Here is a 15,117-nt window from a genome sequence, read left to right on the forward strand (position 1 = left end):
GTGCAGTGCTGTAAGACCTGTGCTTGACACTGTCAACATTCAACCCAGAGTGGCGTCTGCGAAAGGCTGTGCCGGAGAGGTGTGAGGAGTCAGGGCATCACTGGGAGGACAGTGGCAGAGGCTGTGCCAGCGGGAGGGTTGGGGAGAGGTCTGGGACATGAATCCAATTTTGCGCAGTTGTAATGACTTGGCTACGGCTGGAGCCAGTGTGGACTCCTGTTGGCACATGTCATGAGCCCCTTGAAGGCCCACCCAGACTCAGGAAAACCGTGGGCACTGGGGAGACCTTGGGAGAAGACAGTAATCGCAAAGGAAAGTTGCCAGCTCCCAGGGCTCTCGTGGGTTTGAAATCTGATCTACCTTTTGTGAAAGGGGTGGGGTGGCCCAGCTGGCAGTCGTCACCTGTGCACTTGGAGATGCAGGACAGAGCAACAACACCAGGTTTTACTTACACAAGAGTGAGGAAAGGGAGAGAGAATTTCCAGGCTGGAGGTGCCGGCTGCTCCACCAAGATAGCGCCCTGCAGAGGGAGCCGGTCCCAGCAGGGACAGGCTGCAAGTCAGCTGCCAAGGCCCAAGGGCAAGCAGGCTGGAGTCACATGAGGGAGGGCGGGTGAGCCCAGGCAATCCACCAAACACAGACGGGGTACTTATGAAGAGGAGCAGAGCTCACTGGCCACTGCTGTGGCCTTTGAAGCCCCGTGGCAGCGGCCCCCACCCGCAGTCCTCAGCTCCCAGGAGCACCGACACCCCCCTCTGATGTCAGAGAGGGGTGGAGTCTGGAACATGGGCACAGGGCTTTCCGGTGCCAGTGCTTATCACTCCCTCCATCTTGCACACACCTGGCAAGGTGCAGGTGTGGGGGACTGACGTCTGAGTGTCTGGCAGCAGTAGCCAGTAGTCCCAGTGTGGAGGGACAGTGACTGTGACCCCATCAGAGCGGCCAGAGCCCATTCCTCCAACACAAGCAGGAGCTACCCTGGCAAGACGGTGGCAAGCAAGCAGGAGTTGGCTGTGAGGGGCACCAACTGTCCGCTGAGGCCAGATGGCGAACACCAGGACCAGAGCTGTACTCATTAGGGGACTGGCTGAGAGGGTCCCCTCTCCCGCAAACCGGAGGTCAGAGCCCCCTACACAATGTAACAGGGAAGAGGCTCCGCCATCAGCCACTCGATCATCTTGGCAGCTGTGTTTCTTCCCACCTCCTGGCAGCCCCTTGGGGCATCAGGGGTTGTGGCCCAGCTCAGGCCCACATGGGGCACTGTAATCATGGTGGCCCTGACCAGCAGCTACAGGACAAAGCAAAGTGACCACTGATGGCCAGCAAGCTAAAGTGTACTGGACAGCCTGGTGCGGGGCACCCCAGCACCCCAGCTCCATGTCCTTTGGGGACTAGCTGGAGGCTGCTGCTCTCAAGCGTCTCTCAGACCTCGGGCATGTTAACCACTCTGAGTCTCAGTTCACTCATCTGTAAAATACCTTCTTGCAGGGTGATGAGGACTGAGTGAATGAGGGATGGTGACTCTAACAGCTTCCCATCTCATGTCCTTCCGCTGACTGCACTTGTGAGAGCTCCTGTCTGGCGGGCCTGGAGAGGATTAAGATTTGTTACATTAACAAGAGCCTAAACCCAGGCAACCACAGCAATTAGCCAGTGATTATGAGTATCGATCTGAGAGAAGACTATATCAGAGAACTACCATGATCCGCCTGGGCCTAGAAGGGTAACTGGCTGCAACAGGGGATGGGGAGTTGAGACAAGTGAGGGCTGGGCAGAGGAGACATCTAGAAGCCTCCATAGGCTGTATTCATGGCATTCAGTCACTCACTGAGACAGGAAACCCTGAAGGAGGAGATGCAGGTGGAGGCAGAGACAGGAGGGATGAGCTCACTTTGGACCTGAAGGAGTTCGCCCCACTGGGGACGGTTAGGTGCCCCAGGTATTCATCGGGACCTACCTGGGGGAATTCTGAGACGTGAGTCTGTGGGTGGAATCAGTGCTGGCCCAAACAGCTAGGGAGAGAGAGCACCCACACCCTGGGAGAAGAGACTGAAAACCCCAAAGGGCTAAAGGCAATAGCAAGCAGTCTGACCCGCGGGCAGACTGCAGCCTCAGATGGCACCACTGTCAGGAGAGCAAGCCCTGAAGGTTCAGGGACTTGGGTTCTGGTGCCTAGACCAGCTAAAGTTCCTACCTTTTGTTTTGTCCCCATTTCTGTGACCAATCAACAACAAGGAAGAAAGACAGGAGGCAGAAAGGCTGAACAAGTAGAGTTTTTTGCTCCTGGGCAGCAGCTGAGACGGAGCTCCCTAGGGTGGGGTCTGCAGCTACTGCCAGTGCTGTAGGGGAAAGGGTCTCTTCTATAGGCTTTAGGTTCAGATTCTAGAAAGGTGACGTGCACCTGGATGCGAGGCCCAGTCCGGTCATTGTGTTATCGCCCATATCTGGTCACACCGGTAGCTGTTGTGTTACTCCCTTATCTGGTCACACTGAACACCTTAAACTAGCAAGGTTCTCAGCCTACCTGAACCCCCTTTTCTTCTAAAATAGATAGTCGCTCTTGCTTTGCTGTAGAGATTCAACGATACCACGCACACACAGTCCTGGCATAGTGTTTACACTGCTGGCTGATCGCAATTCCAAATATGTTCGAGGGTGGGGTGACAGCTCACCCCAGTTTTCAGCCTCTGAGTGTCCTGGATGCCGTCATGTCCCAAGTCTGCTCCCCACGTGAGGCTCCCCTCTCCAGGACAGATGAGGACACAGAGGCCTAAGTTGCCCAAGATACCCTGTCAAGCTGGCATGGAGCTGAGTTCCAGGCTTACACCCCAGCTTTTCTGGGACACTCAGTACCAAAAGCAGATCTTCCATGGGGCTCCGGCCCTGTGGGGAATCACACTTCAGAAAGGAAGAAAAACAATGTTTTTTGCTGTCCGATAATTTGAGATAGAAAAGTTGTCTATTCACCATTTCAATGGTGCTTTCTGAACCCGGCACTTTGCCATGGATTTAAAGCTCCAGAGGTTGGCTGGATGGCCAGACTCCTCCTTCTGGCCCAAGGCAAGAACAGCCAGTCCCCATCCTTTGTGTGTTCACCATCCCAGGCTTAAACGGCTGCTCGGCTCGTTAGCCACCTCCCTGCCAGGTTACACGCTGTTGCCGGTCTGTGGGGAAGAGGCTCAGCCGGAGTCATCAGACACTGAGGGGAATCCAGGCTTCTGCTCTTTGAGACCCTGGAGCCTAAGTCTGGATTTTTCCTCCCAGAAGCCAGCCAGCGTGTATTACAAATGATCTTCCCAGATTTCCCAGATTTCTAGCTGCCATAGCCTTGCTGACCTTTGCCAAGTGGTCCCTTCCGCGTCTAGGTGCACTGACAGTAGACAAACAGCTGCAGACATGGAGCTAAAAGGCTTTGAGAGTAGTGAGTTGAGATGGAACATGTTACTTCCTCAGTTTCCTCATCTGTAAAATGGGGGAGCTCAAGGTTTTCAAGCAACCTCAGTGAAGTAATGAGTGTGGCACAAAGACTTCGAAAAGTCTTATTCAAATGTCAAGTTCTCTTATGACATTTGCATGGCCTGGAGCAGCACCTAGAACACAGTGTCACTCGGAACTTTCCATGACTGGGCCTGGCATCCAGTGTGTGGCTCAGGAGAGGCTGATGCCAACTCCTAGGGAGCTTTGGCTTAGCGCTCGCAAAGGTCGTTATTAGCTGTTTTCTGAAATTGTGCATTTTGAATGGGTCATACTGGTCCCTGCATGAGCTCAAGGACACTGTGGTCACAGACTCTGAAGCCTGTGTTTTTCTTGAGTATCAGATTCCCACTGTGCAAAGAGGTGCATTTTTTTTTTTAAAAAAGATTTATTTATTTGTGCATACAGAACTGGAGTACAGGCCAGAGGTGCAGGGCCGTGAGAGGATTCACCAGAGACAGAGTGGGGAGCAGAACTGGCTGACTGACCAGCTACACTGCTGAGGGGAGCAACTGGGCGGGATGGGTCAGGAGAGGTCTGCAGGCGCCATGTGGATCACCTGGGGCAGGCACCTCCACGCCAGGCGGGGGTCAAACTCATGTGGAGGTGGCTTAAACTTCTTTAACCCTGCGCCACCAGGGAGGGCCCCCATAGATATTTTTAAAGCACACCAGGTTGCTCTAAAAGCAGCCCCATCTCTGCTGACACACTGCACATCACAGGGGTGCAAACGTAGGCCTGGAGCGCATAGAACTGGAGCTAGTGTGACTCTGAACCTGTTTCCTCACTCCTAAAATGGGAACCATTCCCTTTTTCAAGGCTGTTGGAAAAATTGAATACCAGCAGCATGCACACACAGTAGTTGTTCAGAGCGCTGCCCCAACCCCTTTGAGGGATTCAGCCCTGGCCAGAGAAGGTGTGCTTTCACCCTGTCCCCTGTCGGATGAGGAAATTTAGACCAACTGCTCTAGGTGGGAATGGCAGGATCCACTAAAGACCTTTTGGACCAGAGTAGCTGGCAAATGCGCACGTGACTGGGTGGTGTCTGCAGGTTCCTTTGTCCCGGGCTCCCTGAGGGAGGCCAAGCCCCCCAGGGGGTGGAAGGGCAGGCTGCAGCCCGCTCTCCACAGAGCCCCAACTTTGCATACATTTGCATGGGTTTGTCGGACTACTGCAGTTTCCTTGGGCATTTCCAAGTTAAAATATTGCTCTTTCCCTGGCTGGCCAGCTATTGATTTTCTTCTCCAGTTACCTCCCTAGCCACCCTGATGGGCCCGACTCCCTCACCAGGCATGGGGGTGGGGTGGGGAGGGCGGTGGGAGAAGGGATGCAGTCGCCCCTAGGGTGCCTTGTTCCCAAGAACCTGAGCCCCCACGGATGCTACGGAGCGGTTTCCAGAAGATGACAACAGGACAGGGAATTTCCCGGCTCTGGTCCACCGGGGCCATTCTTTCCCGGTGCATCCCAAATCCGATCTCGGGGTCCCGTGGCACCCAGCGGGTACGAGACGCAGTGCCGGGGGGAGGAGGGGCACCCTAGGCTGGCTGGGCTTTGAGGAACCTTTGTAGAGGAAGTGACTTCCGAGCGCGTCGAGGCGAGCTTAGAAAAGGCGTGGGAGGGGGCGCGGGATAGCGCTGAGTGCCTGGGGGGAGGCGGCGCCGGGCGGCTGAGACAGCCACTGCAGGCAGAGCTGGCGAGGGCGGCGCGGCGGGCGCTCGCGGGAACAGGTGGCCCTGGCGGCGGGCGCGGGCTCTGCCCGCCGGGTGGCGACTAGCTGGGCTGTGGCTCGGCGCTCCGGGCTCGGCGCAGCCTGGCGAGGGTCCCCCCTCCCCGGCGGCGCTCGGGGCCCGCCTCCTGCTGGCGCGCTCGCGCCTCCTGCGGGGACTCGGGCTAGATGACGGTGGACGGCAGCATGAGCAGCGGCTACTGCAGCCTGGAGGAGGAGCTGGAGGACTGCTTCTTCACCGCCAAGACCACCTTCTTCAGGAAGGCGCAGGGCAAACAGGCTTCCAAGGTAAACCCGCGGGCCTCTTCCAGGGGTCTTCCTGCGGGGATGTAACCTGTGGGTCCGAGAGGACACCTGCCCGCCAGCCGGCAAAGCCACGTGTCCCAGGAGAGGGTGGACAGTCACCGGGACCGCCTGAACGTGTCCGCTGAGCTGAGCAAGGGGTGCGTCTGGAGCCGTCGGGGCTGGCAGTTGCTGGGTCCTTTTAAATGCTCTTTTCACCATTTCCTGTTCCTTTTCAAAATGGCTCTGTGTGAGGCCTGGGAACCTTGCGAGCAGACTCACAGTGGCTGCTTGCTCACCTGGACCAAGGAGGTGGCAGAGTTTCAGTTTTTCCCCCAAATCTGAGCTTTGACGTACTAGTAGGAAGTGGATGGTACCCAGTTCCTGAGTAGGCTGACATTTAAAGTTGAGACTTCCCCTTGGAGAGCAGCCAGAAACCATCTTATAATATTCCCGCGACTTTGCAGAAGTCCAGCGTCCTTTGAGAAGCAAACAAACTTTGCGTGCTGCTACCATGTTAACTTGCTGGGTGGGCTGGGGTAACCCAGAGGGGTTTGTCTGTGTTTCCCCATGGACTCAGCTGTAGATGACGGAGCCCCTGGCGCGCAAACACCCTTCCTGTCTGCGGCTGAGTGCTGGCCAGCCACAGAGCCAGGGGGGTGGGGGGAGGGAGGAAGAGGGGGAGAGGCCTGCTGCTTATTTGTTATTTAGATGAGGATGCTCCCTGGTTACCTGTTTGTGGACAGAAGGTGTATGGTTGGCTCATGATAAATCCAGCCACCCGCTTTACACCTAACTAACCTAAAACTTCCCAGATATGACTGGGGAATTATTTAACAATTATGAATTATTTGTGAATAATTTTAATTGCATGGGTCCTGACACCAAGCAGATACACTAGACCTATCTATCGCAAGAGGGCACCCAAGAAGCAAGGGAGAGCTTCTGATTTTAATGTTTGAAGTGGAAACTGCACCTGTTCTCTGGGGCATCCCCTTGTGGACTGGAGGGCCGGGGCCAGGCCTAGATACAGGGACTCCCAGCCTGCTGCAGAGGGGAAGTGCCTTCTTCTCTTGCTTGCCTCATTGGTGAACCCCCCAAATCCGACCCCACACAGGCACTCCAGCTCTCTGGGGTCTTTAGACTAGGGGCTGCCAGCCCTAGCTGCACGCTGGAGTCACCCGGGACTCAGCAATGCCCAGACCCCACAGCCAGGGTCTCTCAGGGGTCAGGTTTAATTGGCCTAGGGTGCCCCTGGACATCAGGTTTTGAGTGCTCCCTGGGTAGTTCTGATTTGTGTCTGGGGTGGAGCGCCATTGCCCTAGAAGACTCTGCTGCCGCTTGGGAAGGAAATGGTTCCTGTTTTTAATGCAAAATTAGCTGCTGTGCTGTCCGCAAGTGCAGAATGTAGGCAAGTGCAGAATGTGGCCTCTGTGAGGTTGGGTGCCGGGAGCATTGCAAGGCCTTTCTTTTACTTGTTGAATAAAAAGCGTAGTTATTTCTGATATTTCTTAGGAGAAATAGAAATAGTCTACAAGAAATTACGTTGGGGTAGGATAGGAGGTACTCCTTGGCCCAAACAGCCTTTTTCTCATCCACACCCCAACATCCCCCCTGACAACACACCTATGGTTTGGCATCCGCAGACCTCTTAGTTCATCCTTTTATTCCACTGAGTATAATGAGGCCTCTGCTCTTTGCCCACCCCTAAGCACTCAGTGGGGGAAAGCCCTTCTAATAGACTGATTTGTTGAACTCCAGACAGGGTGACCAAGATAAATACTTCCATAAAGGAAAGGGGGAGGGGCGTGGCCCCTTTATCCTTGGCCTCTGCCTGACTTTGAGAGAAGGAAATCTGGGTGAGGTGGCTGGCCGCAAGGTGCGGCCCTCCAGCGCAGCTCCCAGAGCAGGAGCAGATGCAGGAGCAGACGGGAAGCGCTACCTCTCCACTATAAGCGAGCATTGGGGTATTCTTGGCTGCAGGAAGAGCAGGCCATGCAGGGGTGCAGCTGACCAGGGAGCCAGACGCTCCATGCAGATGTCTCAGCCTCTCCTCCTGCGAAGTGCATTTCCACCTTTCATATACTTAGCTCTTTCTTCTCCCTTGGAGTCACTTTGAAAAGGCTTTTTATTTTGTTTAATTTATTTTTAATATAATTTTTTAAAGATTTATTTATTTATGCATACAGAACTAGGGTACAGGCCAGAGGTGCAGGGGCGGTGAGAGGCTTTATCAGAGACAAAGTAGGGAGCAGAACAGGCCGACTGATGGAGTACACTGCTGAGGGGAGCAGCGGGCGGGTCAGGAGAGGTCTGCCTCGCCAGGTGGTCACCTCCAGGACAGGTTTCGAACTCATGCTGAAGTGGCTTTAGCTTCTTAGTGCTGTGCTTCAACCTGCTGCGCCACCAGGGAGGGCCTCTGGAAAGGGTTTTTAAAGAGATCTGTGTCCTGTCCAACCCATTCTGACCCCACCAGTGCTTTTTCCTGTCCCAAGAAAGAGCACATCTGAGTTCTTGAGAGAATTTCTTTCATGTCTCCAGGGAGAGGTGCTTACATGCCTGGTCATCGAGAGACTGAGGGCCCTGCATGGGGAGAGGCCCAATCAGGTCTAAACAGCCTTTCAGAACAACCTGTGTCTGCCGCCCAGCCGGCGTGGGCCTGGCTGAAAGGAGCTGCAAGAGGCCTGCTGGCTAGGGTGTCACCCCTGGGGTTGTCACTGGCCAGACCTCCGAGGTGACTGAGACCACTCTCAGCCCCTTTGGTGGAAGGTGGGAAGATGAGCGAGAGGAGCGCAGAGCGTCAGAGAGGCAGAGCCAAAGAATGGGCCGGGCCCCTGGTCCCTCTCTCCTTTCTGCAAACGGCCGACTCCTGGGGTGCTGGGTCTTGTCTGAGAGGAGCAGGGAGGCAGGTGTTGCGCACAGCGGCAGCTGAGGCTGCACTCTGTGCTATTTGTAGTGTATCTCTGGCTCATACACATCAAATGGGCTTTTGATGATGACGTGAGGGAGAGCCAGCCTGTTTGCTTGGCAGACAGAATGGCCTCAGCCAGGGACAGGCACCCCAACTCCTAGAGTCTAGAGGGGTGGGGTAGGGCTCCTCGAAGACCACACCACAAGTTTCTGACGGACCCAGGGTGGGAACCTGAGCTCAGGCTTCCTGGCCCAGAGGTCTTACTAATTTAACCCTCCAGAAGGCAGGATTTGGTGATGTGTAGAGCTGCACAGGCCATCTGGCCAGCCCTGCCAGCTGATCCTTTATTCTTGCCTGGGATCTGCTCCTGGCTGTGGGGCCAGCTTACACTTTGGCCAGGTTCCCAGTTATCTACAGGTGGTGATGCATTGGGTTTTGACCTCTGAGTGGACATGGGCACCCCTAGCTCTCTCCGCAGGGGTCCACGCCAACCAGACAGGCGTGTGTGTGTAGAGCTCACCTCCTACAGTGCCTCAGCTGAAAGGGACTGGTCCAGCGCCTGGCTTTACAGACTGACTGGCCCAGAGGGCCGGGAGGATACCACTAGGCCCTGTGTCTGATTGGGTAGAACCAGTCCTGACACTTCTCTTAGCCTCTGTCTGGTGAGCCTCTTAATTCTCTTCTCATGGGTACCCTTGGGCAAATGGCAGCCCTTGTCCCCTCAGGCCCTTCAACAAAATGGAGAGAACTAAAAAAACCTCAGTCTAGGAAGGGGTTGAGGCATCCCGACGATCCTTCCATTCCCAGGGCACACTGGCCCTCCCTTTAATGCTAAGCAGGAGGTCCCTGTCAGCAGCTCCAGAGTCTACAGCTTAACATTCTTGCCATCTTACAACTTTTATTCTTTAAAGTTCTTCTTGCTGGAGGCTTTTCTTCAGGTGCGCTTTCTTTGTAGATACGGAAAACGGAAAACAAAGGTTGACTCTGTGGTTAAAAATTATACTTAAGCGTATGTGGAACACAACCCTGGCTCCCCACCCCCAACCCCAAGTCTTCCTGGTCAACATTTATACCAGTATTCAGACAACATGTCGAGAGAAAGGCCGTCTGAGAAGCCAGACTCTCAGAAGGTCTCTTCTGGCTCTGATCCTGCACTGTGCCACCGCCCCTCCCTGGATAAAGTACCTGTGGCATTCCACGGACGTCAGCCAAACCTGACACCCTGTGACCAGCCAGGGAAACCCCCGTTTCTCTGCCAGTAGCAGGCACGCGAGGCACAGGCCTAGAACCTTCCCTGCCCCTCTTGTGTGAGAGAAAATACTAAGTAATCTAGTTCCAAATTTGGACAATAATGATCTTCGGACCCACGGGGCCATTTAATTTGCTTAGGTGCTGTCTGCACCCTACACAACCCTACACAAGACTGACTGACCTTGAGACCTTCCACAGCTACGTCTGGCCGCCTGCACTCTGGCCTGCACCCTCTCTGTGGACCACCACCTCATGCTTCCTCTGTCCCTTCCCCCCACCTTGGGCTCTTTTCCATGAACTGGGAACCCTCTAGAGAAGACTTGCTACCCACTATTGGTCACAGGGACTGGCTGAGTGTAGTTGCTATGTCTTCACTCTTGTACCCTTACTGCTGGGCAGGCCAACTGCATGACAGATGCCCACGATTTAAGTCGCTGACAATGTAGAAATTTATGTTCCTCATTAAGTGACATTACACTGGTAGATAAGAGCTCAGGGAGATCTTTAAGGGCCAGGCCCAGACATGGTGGTGCTTTTGGCTAGCACTGAGTGAGTGACATGGCCACAATGCCCTTCGGGAGGCTGGGAAATGAAGTTCAGGGTGAGTCTAGGTGGGCCAGGAAGCGGGCGGCTCACGAGGTGGCTGGTTCTGCCAGGAGCTTCCTCACCGCCTTCTCTGCAGTCGCCTTCAGAAGCTCTGCTCCGCTCTTTTGGTGAAGGGCTGTAAACTCTGTGGCTTTCACCTTGTGTTCCCTCAAGCTGTCACCTGCCAGGAGTTTGCTGTTTCTGGGTGGCATCTTGTCTTCCCATCTGTGTGGGTTCCCTGGGGGACAGGCTACTCAGCCTTCCTCTGCAGCTTTGGAAGTGTTGGTGGTTCGCAAGGTGGCCCAGCCACTATGTGTGTGAACTGGGGTACAGGCCAGAGGTGCAGGTGTGTGTGTGTGCGCGAGAGAATGCACTAGAGAGCTACTGCTAGCTTCATAGTGCTGCACTTTAACCCCTTGTGCTCCCAGGGAGGTTCCCTCTTCGGCTCTATTTTTGAAAATGGAGATTTAAGGGAGGATTTTGGAGAGCTTCCTAGGGTCGACAGGGAAATCCAACAGGGAAAATGCACTGCCCTGGGCCACACCACCAGGTCGAGAGGGAACCAAGGACCAGGCCCCTGGGACCCTGCTCAGAATGGTGTCTGTCACCTTCCCACAGTGAGCTGGGCTACACGCTGCTGACGGAGGGCCCTGCAGCCTTCCAGACCCAGTGCTTCAGCCAGGCCTTGCAGCAGGATCACCTGCGCTGTGGGCTGCCCTCGGGACCTTGGGTCCTGGCTACCAGGTCTCTGAATTGTAGGGACTTCTCTGGGTGGGGTCAGGAGAGGATCTGCCTGTACTCCAGGCCTCGTGGACAGACTACCTCACCTCGAGTTTTGGGTTCCTCCTCCTCCCCCAACCTTTTTTTTTTTTTTTAAGATTTATTTACTTATGCATACAGAACTTGGATACAGGCCAGAGGTGCAGAGGTGGTGAGAGGATTCACCAGAGACAGTGTGGGGAGCAGAACAGGCAGATCGACAAAGTACATGCTGAGGGGAGCTGCAGGTGAGACAGGTCTACTGTGCCATGTGGGTCACCTCCTTGTGCCATGTGGACTGAACTGCAGTGGCTGTGGATAGCCTCATAGTGCTGAGACTTAACCTCTTGTGCCACAAGGGAGGGCCCTCTCCTTCCTCTTTCTACACAACTTTAAACCATCTATCCTGCCTGCTGAATGTTGCTGAAGAGCAATTGCAGTCACAGTTTGGGGTGCACACAGCACCCAGGCCCCTGAGCAGTTAGGGAGAAAGGAAGAAGGATCACGTGCACTTTTCAAAGCCCAAGTCCTGCTCTCAGTTTTCATTACATCGTCAGGTTGGACTCTGAGTCCAGCCCTCAGATTAGAGGCAGGCCCAGGAACAAGCCCTGCTGTCCAGCACCCATGTCCCTTCCTTCTTCTGCCCTGGCTTCACCAGGTAGTGCAGGGTCCAGGACCCTCTTGTATGGAGCACTCAGGCCTGCCTCCCATGGACCTCGGATTCCTTTTTTGTTTTGTTTTTTAAAGATTTATTTATTTATGTACACAGAACTGGGGTACAGGCCAGAGGTGCAGGGGTGGTGAGAAGATTTACCAGAGACAGAGTGGGGAGCAGAATAGGCAGACCGACAAGTTACACTGTTGAGGGGAGCAGTGGGTGGGTCAGGAGAGGTCTGCCGCGCCATGTGGGTCACCTCCTGAGATGGGAATTGAACTCATACAGAAGTGGCTTTAGCTTCTTAGTGCTGTGCTTTAACCCGCTGCGCCACCAGGGAGGGCCCTTGGTTTCCCTTTCTGCATGGCTCAGTGTACCCAAGGAAGAGCAGGGGGCCCAGCCTGGTCTGACATATTTGCTGGGGACAAGAGGGCCAGTTGAGTTTCCAAGTGTCAGGAGCATTTAACTTCAGGGCCAGGAGGAAGAAGAGAGCAGTAGCAGCTGGTAATTTCACATTGAAATCACCGAGCCTGTGGTTTCTGTCCATGGTGCTGTCCTGCCTCCCCTCCACACCCCCCTTCCACCTCAGTCTCCACCTCCACCTCACCCTGGCTTAACGTACCCCCCACCCTGGCTTTATAGCAAAATCCTCCGCAGAATATTGCAGATCTCAGAGCCCAAATTTAATATGTTCAGAAACAAGTCAGAACTTTGCTCATAACTGATTTCTCTCCCTGTGTCTGCCCCACCTTCCCAGCCCCCCACCTTGGAAACTCTGGTGTCTTCTCCCTTTCACATCCACTGCCCTGCAGCTCCACTCCTACAGTGTTGCAGTCAGGTCTCTCCCTTGGGTCCTTGCCCCGCCCTGCCCGGCCCTGCCCCTGTGGGGTGCTCAGTCACCAATCCTGCACTCTAGAAGGTCACCCAGTGAGCTTCTTCCCCTTCTGAGCACCCTGCTACAGGTGTGGGGCATGTCACCTGCTGTCCCCAAGCCTGCAGGGACTCAGCTCACACCCGGCTTGCTGTTCGTGGGCATCCAGCCCTGCCCCGCCCTGCCTCCATGCAAACACTGCCTGTAGCTTTCTTGGAACACTGAGCGCTACAGTTGGGGGTTGGGGAGGGGATAAAATAGTCTCTGCACTCTTAAGACTGAGCAAACCCAGGGCCTCCCTGGTGGCGCAAAGGGTTAAGTCTCAGCACTGTGAAGCAAACTGCAGTGGCTGTGGCCAGGGAGCTGACCCACAGGGTGCAGGGGACCTCTCCTGACCCGCCACTGCCCCCCTCAGCAGTGTTTCAATGGATCCGCCTGTTCTGCTCCTCACTGTGTCTCTGGTGCATCCTCTCACCCTGCAGCTCTGGTCTACACTCCAGTTCTTGTGTGCATAAATAAATAAATCTTAAAAAAAAAAATAAAAAACCTGAGAACCCCAGCCACACTGTGCAGAGACCCTCGTTGCTGCCCTCTGCTCCTGTGAAATACCTGGCTGGGGCCCCTGGCAGAGGCTGCGGGCTCATGGCTTTCATCAAGTTGGGCTGCAGCTCTGAGACGGGGAGTGTAGAGCCATTGGCTTCCAGAATCAAAGGGTTTGGGCATGAAGAACCTATGGTGGGTAGGGGGAGCCCGAGGGGTTGGGGGCCAGCAGGCAGCAGCCAAACTGGCAGAGCTGCAGTACCTACACTCAACCTTCTCTCACCACGGGAGGGTGGGCGGATGCCATTTCCGAGTCGGAGTGGGGAGACGCTATTTCCCTGTCGGAGAGGTGGAAGCTCTTGGAGCTGGAGGAGACCTTAAGGGGTCACTGCAGCCTCTCCCTTTCCACGCAGGCCTGACAGAACCCCGCAGGCAGTGGGGAGGGAAGCGGAGCTCGGGACCACCCTCCTCTGAGGCCTCCAGCAGCTCTCCATGTCCAAGTGTGTGAACAATGCTGCCGGTCCCCACACTGTCACCTCCTGGAAGTGGTGGGCGTGCGGGGGAAGGAGGGCAGCCGGCGGGGCTTTTCCTGGCCCGTCACACTGCGGCATTTCTGTTGCTGTCAAGCCAAGGGTTGGAACATTCAGTGAAGGGTGAGCCAAAAACAAGGTGCCCACCCACATTTGTCCAGCCCAAACATGTGCCCCCTCACTGCATTCATGGTGCTTCGGGGCTCCCAAACAAATGAAATCACCCTCCCCTAGTTCAGTGACCTGCTGTAGAGAGCTGTTTTTCTCACTCAGCTGGTTTCCTGATGCTGAAATCTAGGCCATTTCCCTTCTGATCTGGTGTTGAGAAATCTGGGTTATCGTGATCTGTAACCACCATTTCATCAGCCTCCAATTCATGAACCCCTCATTATCCTTCTCCTCTCCTGGCTCGCCCCCAGTGGTCTGGTGGGTGGTTCTGAGGGCCTTGGTGTGGCAGTGGAAGCACGAGGCTGGTTGAAGAGGGGCAGGCCCTCCCCACCCCGGGGAGACAGTGGTGCTTGTGGTCCCAGATGCCTGTAGCTGGGGAAGTTGGGGCTGTGAGGAGCATGTGGAGAGAATTGCCGTTGTAGCTTGGCTGCGCCTGTATCGGTGCTCCCCAAACACCAGCGTTATCTCTCTCTCCTGCCCCTCACTCGGATGGGCTGTCTGTGTCCCTGACACATGGGCGGTGCTTAATGGTGTGGAATGAAAGGAGTGTCTTAGCCACGGGAGCCTGATGAACTCCCCTGAGGCCGCGCACTTTGGGGCAAGGTCTATAGGAGCTGATCTGAGGGTTACTTTTTATTTTTGTTTTTATAGATGTATTTATTTATGCATACAGAACTGGGGTACTGGCCAGAGGTGCAGGGGCGTCGAGAGGCTTCACCGGAGACAGAGTGGGGAGCAGAACAGGCAGATCGACAAAGCACACTGCTAAGGGGAGCAGCAGGCGGGTCATGAGAGGTCTGCCGAGCCATGTGGTTACCTCCTGGGGCGGGGATCAAACTCATGCTGAAGTGGTTTTAGGTTCTTAGTGCTGTGCTTTACCCTGCTGCACCACCAGGGAGGGCCTGATCTGATGGTTGCTTTATGGGAGCCCATTGGCTGTGGTGTCCATGGGCTTCTCCAGTAGCTCTGAAAAGAAAATTCTGAAGGCCTCCCTGGTGGCGCAGGGGTTAGCTATCAGCTGGAGGCCACTGGGGCCTGAGTCCTGAGTTCCATCCCCCGGCCAGGGAGCTGAGGCACAGGGCGCAGCAGACCTCTCCTGTCTCACCCGCTGCTTCCCACTCAGTAGATTAGATCCTTCTGTTTTGCTCCCCACTCTGTGGATCCTCTCATCTCCCCCCACCCCATGCCTCTGGCCTACACTCCAGTTCTTGTATGCATAACTAAATACATTAATCTTAAAAAAAAAAAAAAGAATAAAACTCCGAGCAAGCAGAACATGAAAGGCAGCTCTCTCAGCACAGCGCTGCCCTCTGTACCTCTGTCATCGTCAGCTGGGGGGTGAGAATGGGCAGGCTGAGTCCTAGG

General features: G+C 55.1%; 1 protein-coding gene across 2 annotated transcripts in view; it reads left to right on the forward strand.

Annotated features, from left to right (window-relative positions):
• RASSF5 (Ras association (RalGDS/AF-6) domain family member 5) overlaps window positions 1–15,117 on the forward strand; it is a 68,336-nt gene that overhangs the window by 34,645 nt on the left and 18,574 nt on the right. The window contains exon 1 of one of the 2 annotated variants that reach the window (XM_004685569.2): window positions 5,288–5,488. The exons of the other annotated variant lie outside the window; for it this stretch is intronic. Within the exon in view, the coding sequence (XP_004685626.1) occupies window positions 5,369–5,488 (120 nt within the window). The 5' untranslated portion in view covers window positions 5,288–5,368. Of the gene's footprint in view, window positions 1–5,287; window positions 5,489–15,117 lie in introns of those variants that run through there. 2 annotated transcript variants of the gene reach the window in all.

The sequence above is a fragment of the Condylura cristata genome, unplaced genomic scaffold, assembly GCF_000260355.1.
Source record: "Condylura cristata isolate star-nosed mole 26May11 unplaced genomic scaffold, ConCri1.0 scaffold00018, whole genome shotgun sequence".
Taxonomy (NCBI): domain Eukaryota; kingdom Metazoa; phylum Chordata; class Mammalia; order Eulipotyphla; family Talpidae; genus Condylura; species Condylura cristata.